At 36.4% G+C, this 21,202-nt stretch overlaps 1 protein-coding gene across 1 annotated transcript in view; it reads left to right on the top strand.

Moving 5' to 3' along the window:
* LOC113391802 (steroidogenic acute regulatory protein-like) overlaps positions 1–20,989 on the top strand; it is a 34,379-nt gene extending 13,390 nt beyond the window's left edge. The window contains exons 8-12 of the mRNA XM_026627885.2: positions 17,370–17,525; positions 18,020–18,124; positions 19,638–19,846; positions 20,187–20,296; positions 20,802–20,989. Coding sequence (XP_026483670.1) covers positions 17,370–17,525; positions 18,020–18,124; positions 19,638–19,846; positions 20,187–20,296; positions 20,802–20,911 — 690 coding nt within the window. The 3' untranslated portion in view covers positions 20,912–20,989. The remainder of the gene's footprint in view (positions 1–17,369; positions 17,526–18,019; positions 18,125–19,637; positions 19,847–20,186; positions 20,297–20,801) is intronic.
* The last annotated feature ends 213 nt before the right edge of the window (positions 20,990–21,202 follow it).

Below are 21,202 nucleotides of genomic sequence, written 5' to 3'. Positions count from 1 at the left end.
TAAAATGCATTTTAAAAACCAATCAAATAGCCTATTTCAGCCCAACAGATCGCGTACGTCGGTCAGTAATCCGATAGTACGGCGATCCGACACGACCACGTTCAGATGCAAAACGAAAGTGTTATATCCTTATGCCTGTAGTTACAATGAGTTAACCTTCAAACAGGAACACTACAATACTATTATTTAGTATTGCTGCTTGGCGGTAGAATCTATGGTGAGTGGGAGGTACCTAGCAAGACAGACGTGCACTAAGCCCCAACACCTTAGATTCCAGTATTAATGGGCGAAGTAGCCACGTCTTCGATCTTAAAATTAGTTAAAAAATCAAAATCAAAATATTCTTTATTCAAGTAGGTTCGTATTGAAACTTTTAAAATGCCAATTAAAAAAAAAAAATAGTCTTAAAATTAAAAATAAAAGTAGAAATATTCATTCTTGTATATTTATAGATAATAAATATTCCAAGATAAGCATTGTAATCGGATTATTAACGAAAATTCTTTGATTTATCATTTAATAAAATTTAAATTCGATAAAAAAATACATTAAAAATTTATCGAATAAGTGTGCAATCGCTTAAAAACAAACAAAAATCAATTAAACGTTTAACTATTGTTTTTATTCATCTCAGTTTTATGACAATAACTTTTTATTTTTAATCTGTTTAAACTTCGACAAGGTCAACTGTGGTGAGTTTTGTACACCATGAAACAAATAAATGATATAGCTGATAATATAATATAAATCATATGAAAAATCTTGTCTTTGTATCTTATCTATATAAATCTCAGAAACAAATGATCGAATTCCAAAATTTCTCTCATTGGCAGAAAAGTACATTATTCCTGAGTGGTATAGGATATTAAATGGTAGGCCATTAGAGGATAAACTTTGTTCTATCAGAACTGCGTCCTTAGTCTATGTATAATATATATAATAATTAAAACACCCAAATATTCAAATTTCAAGTTATGGTAGGAAAATATTTCTTCTTTCGTATTATAAACGTAAAAATATTACATTTTTTCTAGATGTGAACTTGAAATTTAATTACCATTTTATCATAATTACAAATCCTAAATTCATGTCCGGTAATTCCACGGCCCATCACGATTCTTGGGTTCATTAGGTTCTGTAACCTCATAAGCTTACTAAATATTCTATTAGTAAACATAATAAACATACATAATCAGCCTGTAAATTTCCCACTGCTGGGCTAAGGCCTCCTCTCCCGTTGAGGAGAAGGTATGGAGCATATTCCACCACGCTGCTCCAATGCGGGTTGGTGGAATACACATGTGGCAGAATTTCGTTGAAATTAGACACATGCAGGTTTCCTCACGATGTTTTCCTTCACCGCCGAGCACGAGATATAAACACAAATTAAGCACATGAAAATTCAGTGGTGCCTGCCTGGGTTTGAACCCGAAATCATCGGTTAAGATGCACGCGTTCTAACCACTGGGCCATCTCGGCTCTATATGGCTCATCTATTAGTAAACAAACGTTAAATTTAAAATAACATTATTACAATAATTGCTTAAAATAATAATAAATCATTTAAACTACTTTTATTATTAAATATATGAGTCACAGTTTTACCATTAATATCTCACGAAGTGTAAATGTGGTGCGTCGATAAGAATTATTAATTTGTCTTTGGTTATAGTAGTTGATTTCTGATTTCTGATTCAGTCGCTCGCCACCCGTGTGCCGTGTGAGTTGCTTGTGTCAGTGCATTTAAAACAAGTGCTCAATAGTGTTTTTACTATCAATGATTTAAATTTAAAAATAGAATACGTTCCAACTAAAACGTGATAAGTAATAATCGTTGCAAATTGTTCTAAATTTAAATATTAAACGTTACAATTTTAAATGAATGAACAAATTTATAAATACTTTTAATTTGAATGTAAATGTCGAAATTATTCGAATTTTAAATTAAGTTTTTTTACACGCGGTATATTATATGTTACCGGATAATTTTATGGAGGGACCGTTAGTGTTTCATAAATGTAGGTGACTTTTATTTCAGTATATTTTGTGTAGTTTATTTTAACATATATTTATACAAAACATAATATATGATATATTAAGTGTCATTAAATATAGCTCGACTGGGAACTGTCGCATATTGTTGTAAATATTACAGATCGCTTTGTGTTAAACTTGGTGCTAGAACTTTCTGCGAGCTCCTTTAAGTACGCACTGATCACATATTCTACCACCAAACAGCAATGTTAATTGTTGTGTTCCGACGTGAACCGTGAGTGAACTCATGTGTAAATTCGGACACGAGATATAACATTCTAGTTCCCAAGGTTGGTGGCGCATTAATAATATAAAAAACTTGATATTTCTTTCAGTACTTGAGAGTTAATTACTATAGTCATTGGTGACTACTTGCTATCAGGTGGTCTTAAAAGACACCAATCTGATTTAAAGATCATATTGTCCGTTTTATTGTAAACTAGTTGTGACCAGCGGCTTAGCTCGCGCTTTAGGGTTTAGGGGTGAAAAAGTAGCCTATGTCCTTCCTTGGAGGTCAAGTATGCTTCATACCAATTTCGTTTGAGTGGTTTTACCGTGAAAGAGGGAAGTTTGAAAGTGGCACTGGTAACCGAGAAGCTATCTGGAAACCGGCTGTCATGGTATGGGCATGTTATGCGGAGGAGTGAGGACCATGTTGTGAAAAAGGTTTTGAGAATGGATGTGGATAGATATAGAGGTAGGGGAAGGCCAAAGAAACGATGGATGGATTGTGTGAAAGACGATATGGTTAGAAATAATGTTACTTGTGAGATGACGTCCGACAGAGAAGTACGGAAGAATACATGCTGCGCCGACCCCAAGTAAAATTGGGATAAGGGCAGGAGGATGATGGTTTCACCGTGAAAGAGCAACATACAGACAGAGAGATGGAGTTAATTTCGTATTTATAAGTATAGTGTAGATTAAAGGCTCCATTCACAGTTTTGAGGCGGTTTCAGGTGTGCTAGATCGTACAATTAGATTAGATCTAAACATTGCGAGAATTAATACGAAATATTTTGACAAGTTGCCATGATTTCTTATTTGCTTGTCAGTCCGTCTGTTGCAATAAATTCGTATAAAGCAAACTTGACATTTGCTACTTTTTATGCCCAATCCCTAACGCGAACGAAGCTGCGGGCGACAACTAATTCATTATAAACAAATGGTCCAAACAATTACCCGGTAACGTGTATTACATAAATAATTGTAAATTAAACCGTTATTTTTTAAATGTGGATATTTATTTATAGATAACGAATTATTTCGCTTACGAGGTAATTTATTATATAAGTTTATCGACTAGAACTTGTAGTCTTTTAATTTTTAATAGATTTTAACGGTTGATAGAATTAAAACTATTGAAAGTCTATTGTCATTTTGAAATAACGGTTCCTATTCGTCCGGGATTCCTCGGATTCGTCCTAGTTTAGACGCTCTCGCGTCCGCTCGGGTTTCGTTCGTAGTTCGGGTTTAAAAGTTTTCAAATCGTTGAAGATTTTTATTTAAACATCATTATTTTACTTTTGTAAAAATATACGATTGCCACAAGTTTTTAATGCGGGTACTGTCGTAAGTTAAACAATGTCTTTACTGATTTGCGTATTAGCTTTTTTGAGTCCGAATTCAGTTTGTGTTTTCAATAATATTTTCCCATTTTTTTTTAAATTAATTGAAGTAATTAAAAAAAAAAAACGTATATTTAATATTACACATTTGTACATTTTCAACTTCAAATTGAAGAACTTGCGAACAAATCTTATCACCCCTAGAGGGTGAATTAAAATAAAAAACCTACCGTCAAAATTTCATCAAAATCGATTCAATTGCTTAGCTTAGAAACCGCAACAGACAGACTTAAATTCGAGTTAGTAATATTAGCACAGATAAATAAATTTATATATTTAACAGTCGTGTAACAAGAGCTAAGACTACGTGTATACAAACAGGTCTTCCAAGTTTTAGAAACTAGTCTGGTTTTCGACTTGGGCCTTTTAACACGGCAAGTTAGCGCTGTGATCGAGCAATACTCAGTGCGACAAGGATGATAATACCATAACCTAAACGTTTTCTTTACTTATAACTAGCTATATTTCCCAGCTTTACATGGTTAAAATAACTAACAAATATACATAAAAAGGAAAATTCTTGTTGTTTTCCTGGTTAGTAAAGTTGAAATTCTCAGGTTTTCTCCATCGGAATATGCATGTATTAAACATATAAACCTTCCTCTTGAATAGCTCTGTTATTTGATGAAAACCGCACTTAAATCCGTTGCGTAATTTACAAGGTCTGAACGTATAGTGGGCAGGAAACGACTTTTTTTATACTGTGTAGATATTATTATTATCGACTCATGTCTTTCTCATGTTTCAAGTGAAAGGTTAAAACGTATAATACTTGTGCAATATAGTAGAGAAATACTGATCATTTTAGAGGTTTCTAAAGTGGTGACGTAAATAAAAAAAACATATTTTTGCGCTTTCATTGCAAACGCTGGCTGAACCCAACGAGATGGATCAAAATAATATACTACAGTACTGTATACCTTAAAAAGGTCTTAAAAAAAATAATCTCCGCGATGGTATATGTCTATCTCTCATGGATAGCCCACAATAACCATTTTTTACCCTTTACTTTTTACGAGAAATAATGGCTTATTTTCGAAGCGATTTCAGGCAATACAGCATCAATCCTCATCCAATTAAGTACCTTAAATACATTGTGAGTTTAATATAGATCAATATGGCCATGAGCATGAAATTTAAATGATTATTTTCGAAGATATTACAGTTTTAAAACGCAGCGACATAGCGGTTTGTATTGTCTAATGACTGATAAACTGTGAACGTTGTAAGACATACTGTAGTATATTTAGTATCAGCATTGCACCCGTGCGAAGCCGGGGCGTGTCGCAACGTATAAATTATACACGTATCAATTTGGCGTATTTATAATGTGGTAGTGGTGCATGGCCACCTACTCATCACCTACTCTACCGTCAAACAGTATTATTTAACTGACATGAGTTTGTATTTTTAATGTTGGAAAAGATTAATTACTAAGGTGAAACGTTTTTGTTGGTTCTTCTCGGTAGAAACTACAATCCGAAGCGGTAGTAGTTTTACGTTTAATACAGTTCTGTAAAATGACGATTCAAACGTGCTCGCAATTGCCTACTCGAATGAAGTATATTTTACACAATTTGCATAGAACATAACCATTCAAACGTGCTCGCAATTGCCTACTCGAATGAAGTATATTTTACACAATTTGCATAGAACATAACCATTCAAGTGCCTACATTGACTATATGTGATCATAGTGACATATCAACTGTTGCTATGAAATATTTGCTGCGTATTCATAAATTTTGCAGTCGATAAATCAGTATTAAGGAATATTATGCTACTGCATAGGTCCATACTTAGTGGTTTATAATTTTTTAATTTGATTTGATTTTATATCAATCCCCAACAAATATTTGATAGCAACATTCGCTAAGCTCTAACCGTAATGGCACAACTGAACCTCGTGATTATGTTTCTAACCACTTGAATCCAACTAGTTTTGATACATGTAAATAAATTTAAACCGAATTATATTCTAGCTTTGCTTAATTTACATTTAAATTTCACGTTAACAATAAAAAAACCTTTTAATAAGTTGTATAAATGGATTAATGATTGTATAGACGATAAAAAAAAGCGTGGAATCCGTTTCGTTTCCATACAGGAAAAATATTAATTCGTTAGAATTTGCAATATTTATTTAGATAAGAATCATTTTAATTTATTGAAAATATAAGATTTTAAATTAACATGATTATTTTTATTACTAACAGTATTTAAAACGGGATATTTACCATGTTTTTTATTTTTATTTTGTGGAGCTCGATATTTCGACATTATCTACGAATGTCTTGTTCGCGAGACTTGTTCTCGAGCTCCACCAAATAAAAATAAAAAACATGGTAAATATCCTGTTTTAAATACTGTTATTGAAAATAGTTACTGTATCAATCATGAACGCTTGGAATTGTGGCAAGAATGCTAGCAGCTGTTCTGCGTTGAATCGCAATTCCGATCCTCTTGACAAAAATTATTAAATTTCTGATTTTTGCCAAAAAAAAAAAGTTTTTAATTAATTATCTATATACTTTATTTTGAATAAAGTAACTAACTTTTATTACCGTTTTTTTTTCGGTAGAATCTAGGTGTCCAACCGGTGTTAATTTTAAAAGAACAACCTGTAAACCACCATTGAAGTGTTCGTTGTTGATTAAGGTATATTTTGATTTTCGAATCAATGAATTTATGGTAATTACATTGTGGTTAATTATTTAAATAATTAAATTTAAATTGAAACGTATGATAACATTCATACATACATACCCTCGCAAAATTTAATAGTTGTGTTCCGGTTCGAAGGGTGAGTGAGCCAGTGTAGCTACAGGCACAAGGGACATAATATCTTAGTTCTCAAGGCGCATTGGCGATGTAAGGAATGGTTAATATTACAGCGCCATTGTCTATGAGCGGTGGTGACTGGTGACCACTTACCATCAGGTGGCCCATATGCTCGTCAGCCAACCTATACCATAAAAAATCACACACACAAAACCATACTTAAGAACGTAAATGTAATGGCAGTTTTCTTTTTAACTTTTTTTTTTTATAACTGGTCACGTGAAGTGTTTGTTGTGATGTGATTATCTTTTATTCAAGTATCTGTAGTTTATCGTACGATGAGAAACTACGTTCCGAAAACTAGGCCAAATGAAAATAATCAATAAAAATAAACACGTAAATGTTGTATATAGTTCAAGTAATAATTATTTATATAATATATTTTTGTTTATGTATCTATAGTTGTTGCTCGCGGCTTCGCTCGCGTCTTAGGTGTTGGACGTCAGATGTTCGGTATATAAAGACCAGTCCCACTACCTATGACGTCATAACACTAACATAACCTTAGTGACTAGTTGTGGCACCCGTCTTCATACGCATTGCGGATTAAGCTTAAATCTATGTCCTTAGATGTTCAAGCTTGCTTCATAACAAATTCCATCAAATCAAATCAAGTACACTTTATTCAAGTAGGCTTTTAAGAACACTTTTGAATCGTCATTTAACAAACTATTTAAAGTAAAGCTACCACCGTTTCGGAATGTAGATTCTACCAAGAAGAACCGGCAAGAAACTCAGTAGCTACTTTTTTCAACATCTAAAAATACAGTCATGTTAGTTAAATACAATTATATATGTATGTCGTGTCTCCTGCCTGGAAGTCAACGAGCGTTAGCTCCACGCTTTTTTATCATCTATATAATCATCAAATTGGGTTAAGTCGTTTGGTTGTGAAAGCGTAGCAGAGTTACTTACATTTATGATATTATATAGATGAATTATTTTCTCATCGGACGCATCGATATAAGACTAAAACGCCTATCGACCAGCAATCGCTCGTTGATGCTCAAAGGCTATTAATGTTTTGAATTCCGTCGATCCTACCCCCTTTAACTTTACCGATTCATAGATTCAAATCATTTGTTAAAAAGAGGCAAGTTATTCAACACAAAATTATGCCAATGATAATACGTGGAGCTAATACTTGTTGAGTTTCGGTCTGGATATATTATATACTAGCTGTGCCCGCGACTTCGTGCGCGTTGTTTGAATTTAAGTTATTTGGATATTGTAACGTGATTTTATTTTTGTTCTATATGACGGCGCGCTGATTTTTGATTAATTTTCATGATAAAAATTACGAAATTATTATTTACGATTTTTTAATAATGTTTTAGTTTTAGTTGATTATGTGATGTTATTAAAATATGAGCGGGTAACTCCGAATAGAGTAGTGGGTGTCGCCTCGAGGAATAGCGGCCGGCATTCGTTTGACAGCTGCCGCACGAGGTGCACACGTGCTAATCTATTGGCTCTAATCTAGTTATAATAAAGTGTTGATTGTGTACCTTTTGTGTGAAATTGTAAAACGGTGAAATAATAAGACTATACAATACGAGTGTGCCTTTTTTTTATTATCAAAGTCCTGCCGTTACAACGCCCACTATGGATGGCGACGCCCGGGACCTCAATGGGGCCCCTTCTGACGCTCCTTTATCAGAAGTGGGATTACCTGTGACGAATCAGGAACAGAATACAGGCCAGTGCAATAATATTTCACAAGTAAATGAGTGTGAACGTTGGAAAAGTCTTTTTGAAATGCAGCAACAAAACATGATGGAGTTAATTCGTGCTATACGAGAACCACGTGTATCCAGCATGATTACGTTGCCTGAGTTTAATCCTGATACTCCAGAGCACGACGCTCGCGCTTGGTGTGAGACGGTGGACATATGTTTACAAGAAAAACCTATTTCTGGCAGTGATTTGATAATCACTATGAGCAAGGCACTCAAGGGATCGGCGTCACCATGGCTAGCCCAATCTAGTTTTTCGGGAATTACATGGCCGCAATTAAAAAATCTGTTCTTGGCAAGATTTGACACTGTTGAGACTCCAGCTGCGAGTTTATGGCGATTACTGAATAGTACTCCAAAGGAAGGCGAGTGTTTGTCTGCATATGCCGGACGATTTATGAGTACTTTATTAGCGCAGTGGAAGTCTTTGTCGAAAGAGCAGATTGCGATCGCGATTACTCTAGCACATGCTTCAAAAATTGAGCCGCGATTGCAAAGAATAACATTTACTACTGAGATTGACACTCGTAATAAATTACAACAAGAGCTCATGGCTTTTAGCTTTAGAAAAAGAGGGCCTCCGCCTAATGAGAAGACTACTACGCCTGTAGAAGCGAAGAAGCCACGTATGGAGAATACGCGGCGATGCTATAATTGTGGCAAGATGGGTCACGTGTCTAGTGATTGTAGAGGCAACAGTAGTCGTGACAGTAATACTAATACGCGACTTGAGATATCAGATACAACCACCTCTCAACAGTCGAAGGAAGCTGGCGCGCAGAAGAAGACAATCACTCCGACCTGCTTCAAGTGTGGTGAACGAGGCCACATCGCGCCGCGCTGTCCCAGTGTGGATGTTAAGGGCAGCGATGTACGGACCGAACGGCGAGTGAATGTCTGTTCCATCCAACCAGCTATGGATAAGCTCATAGATGAAACCGGTGAGATGTTTTCATTTTATTTTGACTCGGGTGCCGAATGCTCTTTGATAAAACAAGTTCTGTCAGATAGGTTTCCAGGTAAAAGACAATATAATGCAGTAACATTATTGGGTATAGGTAACGCTTGCCTTAATTGCAATATCCAAATTCTCGCTACAGTTTCAATTCAGGGTTATTCAGTGCAGATACTGTTTCACGTGGTGCCCGATTCGTGTATTTCCAACGATATAATGATTGGAAGGGATCTGCTTGCATTAGGGTTTTCAATAGAGATTTCTGAAAACAATCTTATTCTTAAAAAGAACAGGGTAGTTTCTATTTGTGACATAGGTAAAAAGGTAGACAAATTCGAGACTATAGAGTGCGACGTATCCGATCGTGAGAAAGAGCAATTAATAACCTTACTGAAAAATCATTCTAGTTATTTAGTTGAGGGTACACCCACTGGTAGGGTTAGTACTGGTCAGCTGGTCATTAAACTAATTGACCCTAATCTCACGGTTCAACGTAGACCCTATAGGTTGAGTCCAGACGAAAGACAGGAAGTACGCCGTCAAGTCAAAGAACTTTTATCAGCTGGTATCATACGCGAGAGTTCTTCCCCCTTCGCGAGTCCAATTATCCTAGTTAAGAAGAAGGACGGGAGCGATAGGCTCTGCGTAGATTATAGGGAACTGAACAGCAATACGGTGCCTGATAGATATCCTCTGCCACTTATTTTGGATCAAATACAGCGTTTAGTGGGTGCAAACTATTTTACTTCTTTAGATATGGCTAGCGGCTACCATCAAATTCCTGTCCAAGAAAATTCCATAGAACGTACCGCGTTTGTTACACCGGATGGCCAGTTTGAGTATCTGTCAATGCCTTTTGGGCTTCGCAATGCACCTTCAGTGTATCAACGTGCCATTAATAAAGCCCTTGGGGCATTAACTGAGTCATTTGCTGTAGTATACATTGATGACGTCATCATTCCATCACGAACAGTAGGCGAGGGCATCGAACGATTACAGCTAGTTCTTAAAGCGTTAACTGATTCTGGATTTTCGCTAAATATAAAAAAATGTAGTTTTCTTAAAACCAGGGTTGAATTTTTGGGTTATGAGGTGTCGGCCGGTGAAATAAGACCAAATCCTCGTAAAATTCGAGCCCTTACTGAGCTACCACCACCTCAAAATGTCACTCAACTTCGACAATTCATTGGTTTAGCTTCCTACTTTAGGCAATTCGTACCTGGGTTCTCTCAAAAGGCAGCTCCTCTTTATGGGCTTACCTCGGGAAAAGGTAAAATCAATTGGAATCCCCAACTCGAGAAGGTTCGTCAGGATATAATAGACATTTTGACTGATAAACCTGTATTGATGATCTTTGATCCTAAACTCCCAACGGAGCTACATACAGATGCCAGCGCTGAAGGCTATGGTGCAATACTTATGCAGCGAGTTGATGGCAAGCTGCATGTAGTCGAATACTACAGTCGCCGAACCTCCAGCGCTGAATCAAGATACCACTCATACGAGCTGGAAACGCTTGCAGTGGTGAACGCTGTCAAGCATTTCCGTCACTATTTGCAGGGTAGAAGGTTTATTGTTGTTACTGATTGCAATGCTGTCAAGGCTTCTAAGTCGAAGGTTGACCTTACACCTCGTGTTCATAGATGGTGGTGTTTCCTGCAAGCGTTTGACTTTGATGTCGAATATAGACTGGGGAAACAAATGAGTCACGTAGATTTCTTTTCCCGTAACCCGTTGCCAAACACAGTGCGTTCAGCCGTCAAAGCTGAACAAAAACGTATCCATTTGACTGTGATTTCAGACCATTGGTTACAGGCTGAACAACAAAAGGATAATGAAATTAATTCTATAATGACAAAACTTCAAGCAAATGAGCTTAGTAGTGATATCGCTAAAACGTACGAAATTAGGCGCGGTCTTCTTTATCGCAAAATTGACAGGAATAACAAGAGCTATTGGTTGCCAATAGTGCCTAGGGAATTTCAGTGGGCTATAATTAATCATGTTCACGAAAATATCATGCACCTAGGGTGGGAGAAAACATTGGAAAAGGCCCATTGCCACTATTGGTTCCCAAATATGAACAAGTACGTACGAAAATTTGTAGAAAACTGTATAACTTGCAGAATTGCAAAGTCTAACTCGGGAAAAGTTCAAGCTGAACTACATCCAATCCCTAAAACTCCAATCCCATGGCATACCATTCACATGGATGCAACGGGTAAATTAAGCGGTAAGAAAGACGCAAAAGAGTATGTTTTTGTATCAGTAGATGCTTTTACCAAGTACGTGATATTACATCATACACGCAACATAGACGCAAACAGTGCCATTTCGGCATTAAAATACAATGTCTCCTTGTTTGGTGCTCCTACACGCGTCATAGCTGATCAGGGTCGATGCTTTGCTGGAAAAGAGTTTAGGGACTTTTGCAATACACATAACATTAACCTACATCTTATAGCTACCGCCACAAGCCGCGCAAACGGGCAGGTAGAGCGAGTCATGTCCACATTAAAGAATATGTTAACTGCTGTTGAGGTAGATAATAATAAGTCATGGCAAGATGCGTTGCCTGAAATTCAGCTGGCCATTAACTGTACTATAAATAGGGTTACAAAGGCAAGTCCTTTGGAATTGTTAATAGGAAAGGTTGCTAGGCCCCTAAATTTAATGTCATTAGAAACCGATGACATAGAAATAGATTTAAATCATATTAGAGAGCAATCGGCACAAGCAATAGAAATTAACGCTTCCTCGGAGAAAGTAAGGTTTGATAAAAGAAAAGCTATTTTAAAAAAAATTTCAAGTAGGTGATTATGTGCTTCTTGAAAATCACGAGCGTAACCAAACCAAGCTTGACCCAAAATTTAAAGGCCCCTATAAGGTAGTTGAGCTGTTGGATGGTGACCGGTATTTACTGCGGGCCCTTAACTCTAATAGGACGTATAAGTATGCGCACGATCGTGTGCGTGCAATGCCTGAATGTTATGTTCCATTAGAGTTACGTGGCGGACTAGAAATCCCAACCAACCAAATTGAGACAGAATGTGCCGATGACGGCCATAGTAAGTAATTACATTTTCTTTCAATTGTATTTTTGATATATGTGACATTGACTAGCCTGTGTGGCAAAGACTAGCCTGTGTGGCAACGACTAGCCTGTGTGGCAACGACTAGCCTGTGTGGCAACGACTAGCCTGTGTGGCAACGACTAGCCTGTGTGGCAACGACTAGCCTGTGTGGCAACGACTAGCCTGTGTGGCAACGACTAGCCTATGTGGCAACGACTAGCCTGTGTGGCAGCAAATGGCCTGTGTGGCATTGAATAACGTATGAGACATTTGTAGGTCCCTATGCTATGTGTACTTTTTATTTAATTTACGAAAGATTTTGTTGTATCTGGACGCAAATATTTGTAATCACTGTGAGTTGTTGTATAAGATTAACAAAGGAAGTTACTTGAAGAGTCAGGGTGACCGAACGGAGTGTGCTATATAAAAAAAAAAAAGTAATAAAAAAAAAAATACTATGTCTTTGGCTTACAGATGGGACACACGAGGACGTGTGATAATGCAGGACGGCCGTGACGGCGCGCTGATTTTTGATTAATTTTCATGATAAAAATTACGAAATTATTATTTACGATTTTTTAATAATGTTTTAGTTTTAGTTGATTATGTGATGTTATTAAAATATGAGCGGGTAACTCCGAATAGAGTAGTGGGTGTCGCCTCGAGGAATAGCGGCCGGCATTCGTTTGACAGCTGCCGCACGAGGTGCACACGTGCTAATCTATTGGCTCTAATCTAGTTATAATAAAGTGTTGATTGTGTACCTTTTGTGTGAAATTGTAAAACGGTGAAATAATAAGACTATACAATACGAGTGTGCCTTTTTTTTATTATCAAAGTCCTGCCGTTACAACGCCCACTATGGATGGCGACGCCCGGGACCTCAATGGGGCCCCTTCTGACGCTCCTTTATATATATAATTCTAAAATAAAAGTAGCCTAAGTTACTCCTTATTACATCCGCTATCTGCCAGTGAAAGTCCCGACGAAATCGGTTCAGCCGTTCCAGAGATTAGCCGGAACAAACAGACAGACAGACAAACACAAAAATTGTAAAAAATGTTATTTTGGTGTATGTACCGTGTATACATACATATGCATTTACTAAAAATGGGTTATTTTAATATTACAAACAGACACTCCGATTTTATTATACGTATTTAACTAACATAGTGAAATATAAATTTTGGAAAGTAACTTGTAAGTTTCTTGCAATAACTAAGTATTGCTGTTCGGCGGTAGAATATTAAAATGATTGCAATTGCAATCATTTATATGATCAATCAAATCAACAATCAACTAAGCCGGTAGCGATTATTTACATCTATTGAGATTATAAAATATAAACATTATCGGATAAAGATTACATACATTGTAATACCCTACACTGTCTGTTATCGACCCGCTTCGCTCGACAAAAGTATTAAAAAAAAAACAATATATACTTTAATCACTTTTGAATCCAACGATTCTATCGAGAACCGGCAAGGAACTCGGTACTCTTCCACCATTTTAATTACAAAATATGTCAGTAAAGAACAGTAGTCCACGCTTTTTTATTTTTATATAATCTTGTATTGAGTGATAGGTCTTATTTAACAATGATTTTTTGACATTAGCTTTTTTTTTTAATTTGCTGTGGAATCTTATGAAACGGAAGGTGGTCCAGGACAGCGAAAGAATTGTCGTATTGTTATAAACAATATTTATTAAGCCGGTAGAGTGACCACCCTGCTCAGGTTCGACAATAATTATAATCATTCATTGTAAATATATCGCTATTTATACAAAATTCAAATAATAATTAATGTTCGTAGACGGTAGATGTAAAAATCATATCACGAAATTAAATAACATTGAACACAATTTATAATCAACTTAACTTAAATACATTTAAAATTATATTTAGATAAATACGAAATTATATACGCGTTGGTCGTAGCGATTATTTAACACTTATAGAAACGAATACGGTGATCCAGGAAGGGAAGGATTTTAACTTTGCGAATTCGGAAACTAAGTAGGTGTTATTTATTACCTTTACTGTTCGTTTTTATAGAATGATATTACCGTTCCTTTCGAAAAGATCTATAAATAAATGTCATATCTACTATTCGTAAGCGAAACGATTCGTATTATAACCGACCTTTTATTTTAATAATATCAATTTACTTTAAAAACGTATTTAAATTAAAATGATATTTGAATATTCTATAATTTATTTATTTTTAAAATAAATATAAAATAAACGTGACAGGTCATAAATAAACTTAACCAAAAATAGTCGATTAAAACGAATTGTCGAAACAAACATGGCGTCCAAGTCCGAAACTCCCGCGCTAACAGAAACCGAAATGGAGAAACATATCGGAGAACTTGAGAACGTTGGAACCGAAGAGGAGTTACAGAAGAAATTGGATAATATGAATAGATTTGGTTTCTCCATCGCTAGCTGGATGAAACATCTGTTCAACCGAGACAATGATGAACCATTTAAAGCTGAGTGGTTGACAGTAAGTTATCCCGTCCCCCTTTTCCCGTAAATATAGATAAAGATATTAGAGAATAAACATTATTAAATAAATATAAATATTGGACAACATCACATACATTACTCTGATCCCAATGTAAGTAGCTAAAGCACTTGTGTTATGGACATCAGAAGTAACGACGGTACCACAAACACCCAGACCCAAGACAACATAGAAATCTAATAAAGTTTTTCTACATCGACTCGGCCGGGAATCGAACCCGGGACCTCGGAGTGGCGTACCCATGAAAACCGGTTTACACACTACTCGACCAAGGAGGTCGTCTTAATTATTATTAAGACTTATTATGAAAAAGTTTAAGAGTGTTCCATCGCTCAACTGATCTTTGTCAGAAACTCTGGAGTTGATGTCCTGACTACATAATCATAAAGTGGGTCTTAGGTCAGTCAATTTAAACAAAGTAATTACTTTCTCTGACAATTGTATATTATAACAATTTATGGTTGTGTCCGTTGGCTGTTATCCAGCCGTTCTCAACTATGATCAAGTCATCGCTGTGATTGGCGAACGCTTCTGATTGGCTATCGCAAATTTAGTCAAATTAACATCCAATAGTCGAAATATTAATTGATCGTATAAAACACAATTATTTACATACTATACAAAATACATAACAATTTTAACAAGTTATCTATTAAAACCTTACAATCACGACGCATTATTTCCCAACATTGAATCCAATCTAGGGTTCAAATGCAGGTCCATCACAATTCTCTCTGATGGTGATGGGTCAGCAGTCGGACACGCCGTGAGTTTGGATGCAGGATCATCGAGTTTACGTGATTTCTGAATCATGAATGTTACACTGCCAACATTTAAACTATAGGTTTATTTTGCGAATTTACCGGTGAAAATTTCAATAACGATATTGCCCCGATTTAGAGCTTAAACCCAAAACATCGGAATGTGCAGACCTATTGAGTTTTTCTGTCTAAAATTCCATAGTAGTAGCCAAAATCTCGAATCGAATCTAAAAGCTGGAAGTGTGAATACATTTGCGCCTCGAAACAAAGCCATTGTCTGCACCTGAATTCTCAGGTTATGTCGGATATCATTCCCATCTGATTAGGAGAGTGTTATAATAACACAAAGACTAATATTTCCCAAGTCTAAATATCAGTTAGGAATGCTGCTGTGAACAAATGTCGGAATCTACATCACCTCGATGGGCTCACAAAAACCTCTACCAACACCGAAATAAAATAACCTTAAAAATTAACAATCCCGTCCTATATGAACGAACTCATTGCCAGTGTCACTCGGCATGATTTAAGGATTGTAACAATACCCCATATATCAAAATCTGTTCAGACATTTAAGAGCCTGCACCCTGAAAGCATTACACTCCTTTATAGACAGTCGTGTAAATATAACAAATAGTAATCTTGTTATTACTAATTTGAAACAAAGAGCTATCGAGTTTTGATTAGAGAGGTTGTGTCAAACGACAAATGTAATAACTTTATCATTTACAGCTGCGCTATGTTTACGATTAGTCATAGTTATTATGTTTTCGACTTACATATGTGCGTTATATACATATATATACATAGTTCTGATAATTTATACATAATCTTTTATTGATAGTACGATGTTGTCCTGACTGATTTCAGCGGTCGATCTCAAGGGAGACCAGCTTACGCTGGTTATATTCTAGTGCACAACGTGTCTGTGTGCAAACACAGATGCACTGTCTTTTCCCACACTAATAATCCGATGGGACGGCAAATTCCATCGGAAATTGCTTTCCGGGGCACAGAAGTGTACACACTTCCAACTTCCAGGCTGATACTGAGAATGTTTCGATAGAAAACCCAATTACTTTTCTGAAGTCTAGACCAAGCTGGCCAATGTTGGTAGCATAATTAGTTGGTTGATATTGGTGACCACCAGTATCAACCAATTGATTGTTCTATTTCGTTTTTTGTTAAATTCATAGAGAGTTCTAGTTGAGATCGTCTTGTTGTAAGAACACGTCAAATTTAAAATATGGTTCAAACCCGAGCATTCGACATTGAATTTTCATGCACTTATGTGCTTATAATTCATCTCGTCTTCGGTGACGGTGACGTCGGATTGTACATCCGACACGACCAGAGAGAGTTCGAGCACAGAATAATTTTCTATCGACCTGAACTGGAGCTTAAATCCAAAAGTTCAAGTATTACAACTTTATCAGTAAGCTACTTGGTCTCGTGACCAACGAGACAGTCAGCTGTATAAAACAGTTTGATAGAGCATAGCATGACTGCATTCCACTTGTTGATCGAATGTGGCAAGACTCAGAATAAGAGAAAGTTACTCTAACTAATTTATATTTGGATTTGTTCAGAGTATTCTATCAGATCCTTTATCAGAATCTGCTAGGATGCTTCTGGAATTCAATTTAATGGTTATTAATAATAAATAATGTTTTAACAAAAGGAAGAAGGGACAATAGGACTGACGTACCTGTGTAGGACAAAAGTCACAAAATAAAAAAATGACTACATTTAACCAAAAATATCCGAAACCACATATTTACTCCTTAAACATGTTTTACTTTCCAGATAGATGAATACAAGCAAATGGCAGAGGAAGGCATGCAGAACGCATGGAGGACGATCAACCTTCCAGACTGGAAGCTGGAGAAACGGGGCTCGCAGAAGGGCGACATAGTCGAGTCAAAACAGTGCGAACAATTCGGCAAAGTTTACAGATTTACGGTAAATTATTACGGTATTTAAATTAGACATGGACATGGCCCAGTGCTTAGAACGCAAGCCCAGGTCAGACACATATCCATTTAATTTGGGCTTATACCTCATCTGTTCTCGGTGAAGGTAAACTTGCATGTCTTTCCACATTGGAGCATATTTGTGAAATAAACTCCAAACCTTAACGGGGGAGACCTTAGCCCAGGAGTGGAGTATTTACTTGATTTTTTTTTACATCCTATGATAAGTTCCTTTAAGTCCGTCTGAATAGGTCCCATCAACCATTACCTATTCAAATAGAAAAACTTAGCATCGTTGTGTTCCGGTTTGAAGAGTGAGGGAGTCAGTGTAACATCATCTTGGTTCCGCATTGGTGACGCATTGGTGATGTAACTACTGTCACGGGTCCTATTCGCCAGTCTACCATAATTTTACTAAACGTCCCAAGAAGTGTACCATGGAAAATAAATCAGTATGAAATTAATGTTTGTTTTCTATTCAAGGGTATAGTCGACTGTCCGGCGAAGTACCTGTTTGAAGAATTTAAAAATAACATCACAAAGTTACCCGAATGGAACCCTACCATATTAAAGAGTGAATTGATTAAGGTAATGCTTCTATTAGCAACGATATTGTCCTCAGTAGATTAGCCAACTGCACAGTACAAATTATAAAGCACAAATATTTGTCCTAACTCAAGTGTACATTTACTGTATTCCAACCATAACAGGAGAAAAGCCAAATAAACAACATTTGACAGCAAATTACTATTTTTACTTTGTGGTAGGGCTTTGTGCAAGCCCATTTGGGTAGGTACCACCCACTCATCAGATATTCTACCGCCAAACAGCAGTACTAAGTATTGTTGTGTTCCGGTTTGAAGGGTGAGTGAGCCAGTGTAACTACAGGCACAAGGGACATAACATCTTAGTTCCCGAGTTTGGTGGCGCATTGGTGATGTAAGGAATGGTTAATATTTCTTACAGTGGCATTGTGTATAGACGGTGGTGACCACTTACCAACAGGTGACCTATTTGCACGTCCGCCTACCGATATCATAAAAAAATCATTGGTGTTTAGAGCTTGTTAAATCTATCTTTATAAAAATTCCGCTTTGGACGTCGACGAAACTGTTATAGAGATTTTGGAAGTAAAATTAAAGTGGTAATGATTGGTTTAGTGCAATATTGGTTTATTGGAAAAAAGATGTATTAATCATAAACTCTTAGTAGTGCAAAATATAGCTTAGTTGTTAGCGAATCGCATGAAATACGTAAATCTAAGGTTTGTTTATCTTTTTTCCTGCTTCCGTTGGAATAGGCTATAGTATCACATAATCCGATGGAAAGAAAAATAACAGGACCAGTATTAGTAGGCATCAGTTCAACAGCTTCAAGTCTCAGGAAAATACTGCTAAGATTCTTACTTCGGGTAGCCACTGGGTTTTAAAACTAAGTAATTATAAAAGTGTTAAAATATTCTCAGTAGCTAACTCAGGGTTATAAAGTCTCAAAATTCCGTGTTGGATGGTGTATGGCAGTGTACAGTATCAGTGTCATCATTGTATGGTATAGCACTGGACCCTTAGATACAGGGCTTCCTAGTATAGGTGCCAGGTATCGTTGAATGTATGTACAAAAAACTATTTCAATAAAGCTTTATTATGTATTATCAAAAGTGACTATGTGCCGTTCAAATGAAATGAAATCAAATGTATTTTATTTGAATAAAGTTTAAATAAATTATTTTTAAATCGTCAATATTTTTACCCTATCACCTTTTCGTAAAACAGACTCCAGCGAGAAGAAACGGCAAGAGAATATTTTACATATTACCTCATTTTCCGAATTAATTAATAAAGAAAAATAAGTTAATCGTTATCGGCTGCTTCAAATAACTAAAATATAATTATCATTGTACATAATAATGGTTAAAAAAAAATATATATATATACCCCGCTGAGTTTCTTTCGCCGGTTCTTCTCAGGTCCGAGGTGCTAAATTCCGAACCGGTGGTAGATTTTTGACAATCAATAAGCAAGTGTAAACACTTCTATATTGAATAAAGATTTTTGACTTTGACTTTGAACCTTATTGATAATCTTCTCGATCTGGTTTCCAGGAGATCGGCCCCGGCATAGACCTGTCGTACCAAGTGACGGCGGGCGGCGGGCGCGGGATCATCGCCCCGCGGGACTTCGTCATCCTGCGACGTCTGGCGCCGCTGGGGCCTGACGGACGGGTTGTGGAGGCTGGTGACGCGACCTGCTACATCACTAGTGGGGTCAGCGTGGCCGTACCCGGGTACCCACCCGCCAGAGATATGGTCAGGTGAGTGTAAATGCTCAAACGAATCTCGAGACAGCTTTCAATGATAATTAAAACTGCATTATTATATACTGGAAAAATCCGGTTTGCTGGTTTTTTTTTTAAACATTATTTCACTTTGATAATTTATATATCTAGATATGTAGACCGACAGAACTGAGAACGTGTCGAAAAAAATATTGATCTACGTTTGGTCTCTAAGTTCACGCACACTAGTAAAGTAGTATGGCGTTTAGCGAGTGTTAAGCGGCTCGCTTTTTTGTTTTAGTTATTTTGTACTGCGACACTCTATACATATAATAAGTTCAAACATAACGATGCTCAATTTTCAAAACTTCCACAGAGGTCACAATAAAGTGGGCTGTTGGTGCCTCGCCCCCAAAGCCGTGGAGGAGGGCGGGAAGACTGTACAGCGCACCGTGTTCCAGTGGCTCATGTGTTGTGATCTTAAAGGTAAATTTGTGATCCAGTTATCAAGCCTCACACGTTACAATTGTAAATAAGTATGTTTTGATATAACTAGATATTTAATCTATCTAAGTTCTCAAGGTTGATGCAAGGAGTGGTTAATAATTCTTACAGCGCCATTGTCTATGGGCGATGGTATCATGGTGACCACTCATAGTTATATTATGTTTAGAAATATTAATATAGAATTAATTAAAAACGATTTTGATTTGAGCGAGGTAACATGAGTACTAAAAGAAAAAAATGAATGAATGAATGAATGAATGAAATGAAGTGACAGAAGAAATTAATTCATTTTTTAAATACATTATAAATAAAGTCATCAATGCAATGAAATCTTCTTTCAATATTGATAAAATAAAATAACATTGAAAATGAATTTGGACTAAACAAATTATGATACACGAATTAAAAAAATATCGTTAAAAATATACTTTGCCCACAAATGGGACACACAAGCCGTTAATAATGATATTATTGTTTATTCCAGGTAAAATACCTCAATTCGTCCTGGACGCAGCGTTCGCAACTGTAATGTTGGACTACATAGTGCATGTTAGGAAATTCGCAGCGGATAGCAAAGCAAAGGGTCTATTTTAATACGAGAATTATCTCAGACGCACATACGCAACACATACGGACGTACTATCTTGATTGGCATTTTACTGGCACGAATGGCAGCCACTATAAAAAAAGCAGTGTAATTATAGCTATAAGAATAATAGTTCATGATGTGTATTGGCAGCGTTTTGGCAATGTGAGAATGCCTTCAAGTGCCAATATATAATTACAGATGTCAGTCTACCATCAAGTGGTGTTGTTAGATTAATTGAATTACCGTTACTAACTCATTGGCATCGCTATAATTGTCTCTCTATACATAATTACTTT

The sequence above is a fragment of the Vanessa tameamea genome, chromosome 28 (assembly GCF_037043105.1).
Source record: "Vanessa tameamea isolate UH-Manoa-2023 chromosome 28, ilVanTame1 primary haplotype, whole genome shotgun sequence".
NCBI classification, from domain to species: domain Eukaryota; kingdom Metazoa; phylum Arthropoda; class Insecta; order Lepidoptera; family Nymphalidae; genus Vanessa; species Vanessa tameamea.
The sequence above is the reverse complement of the archived record's forward strand: the minus strand, read 5'-3'. Positions and strand labels throughout refer to the sequence as shown.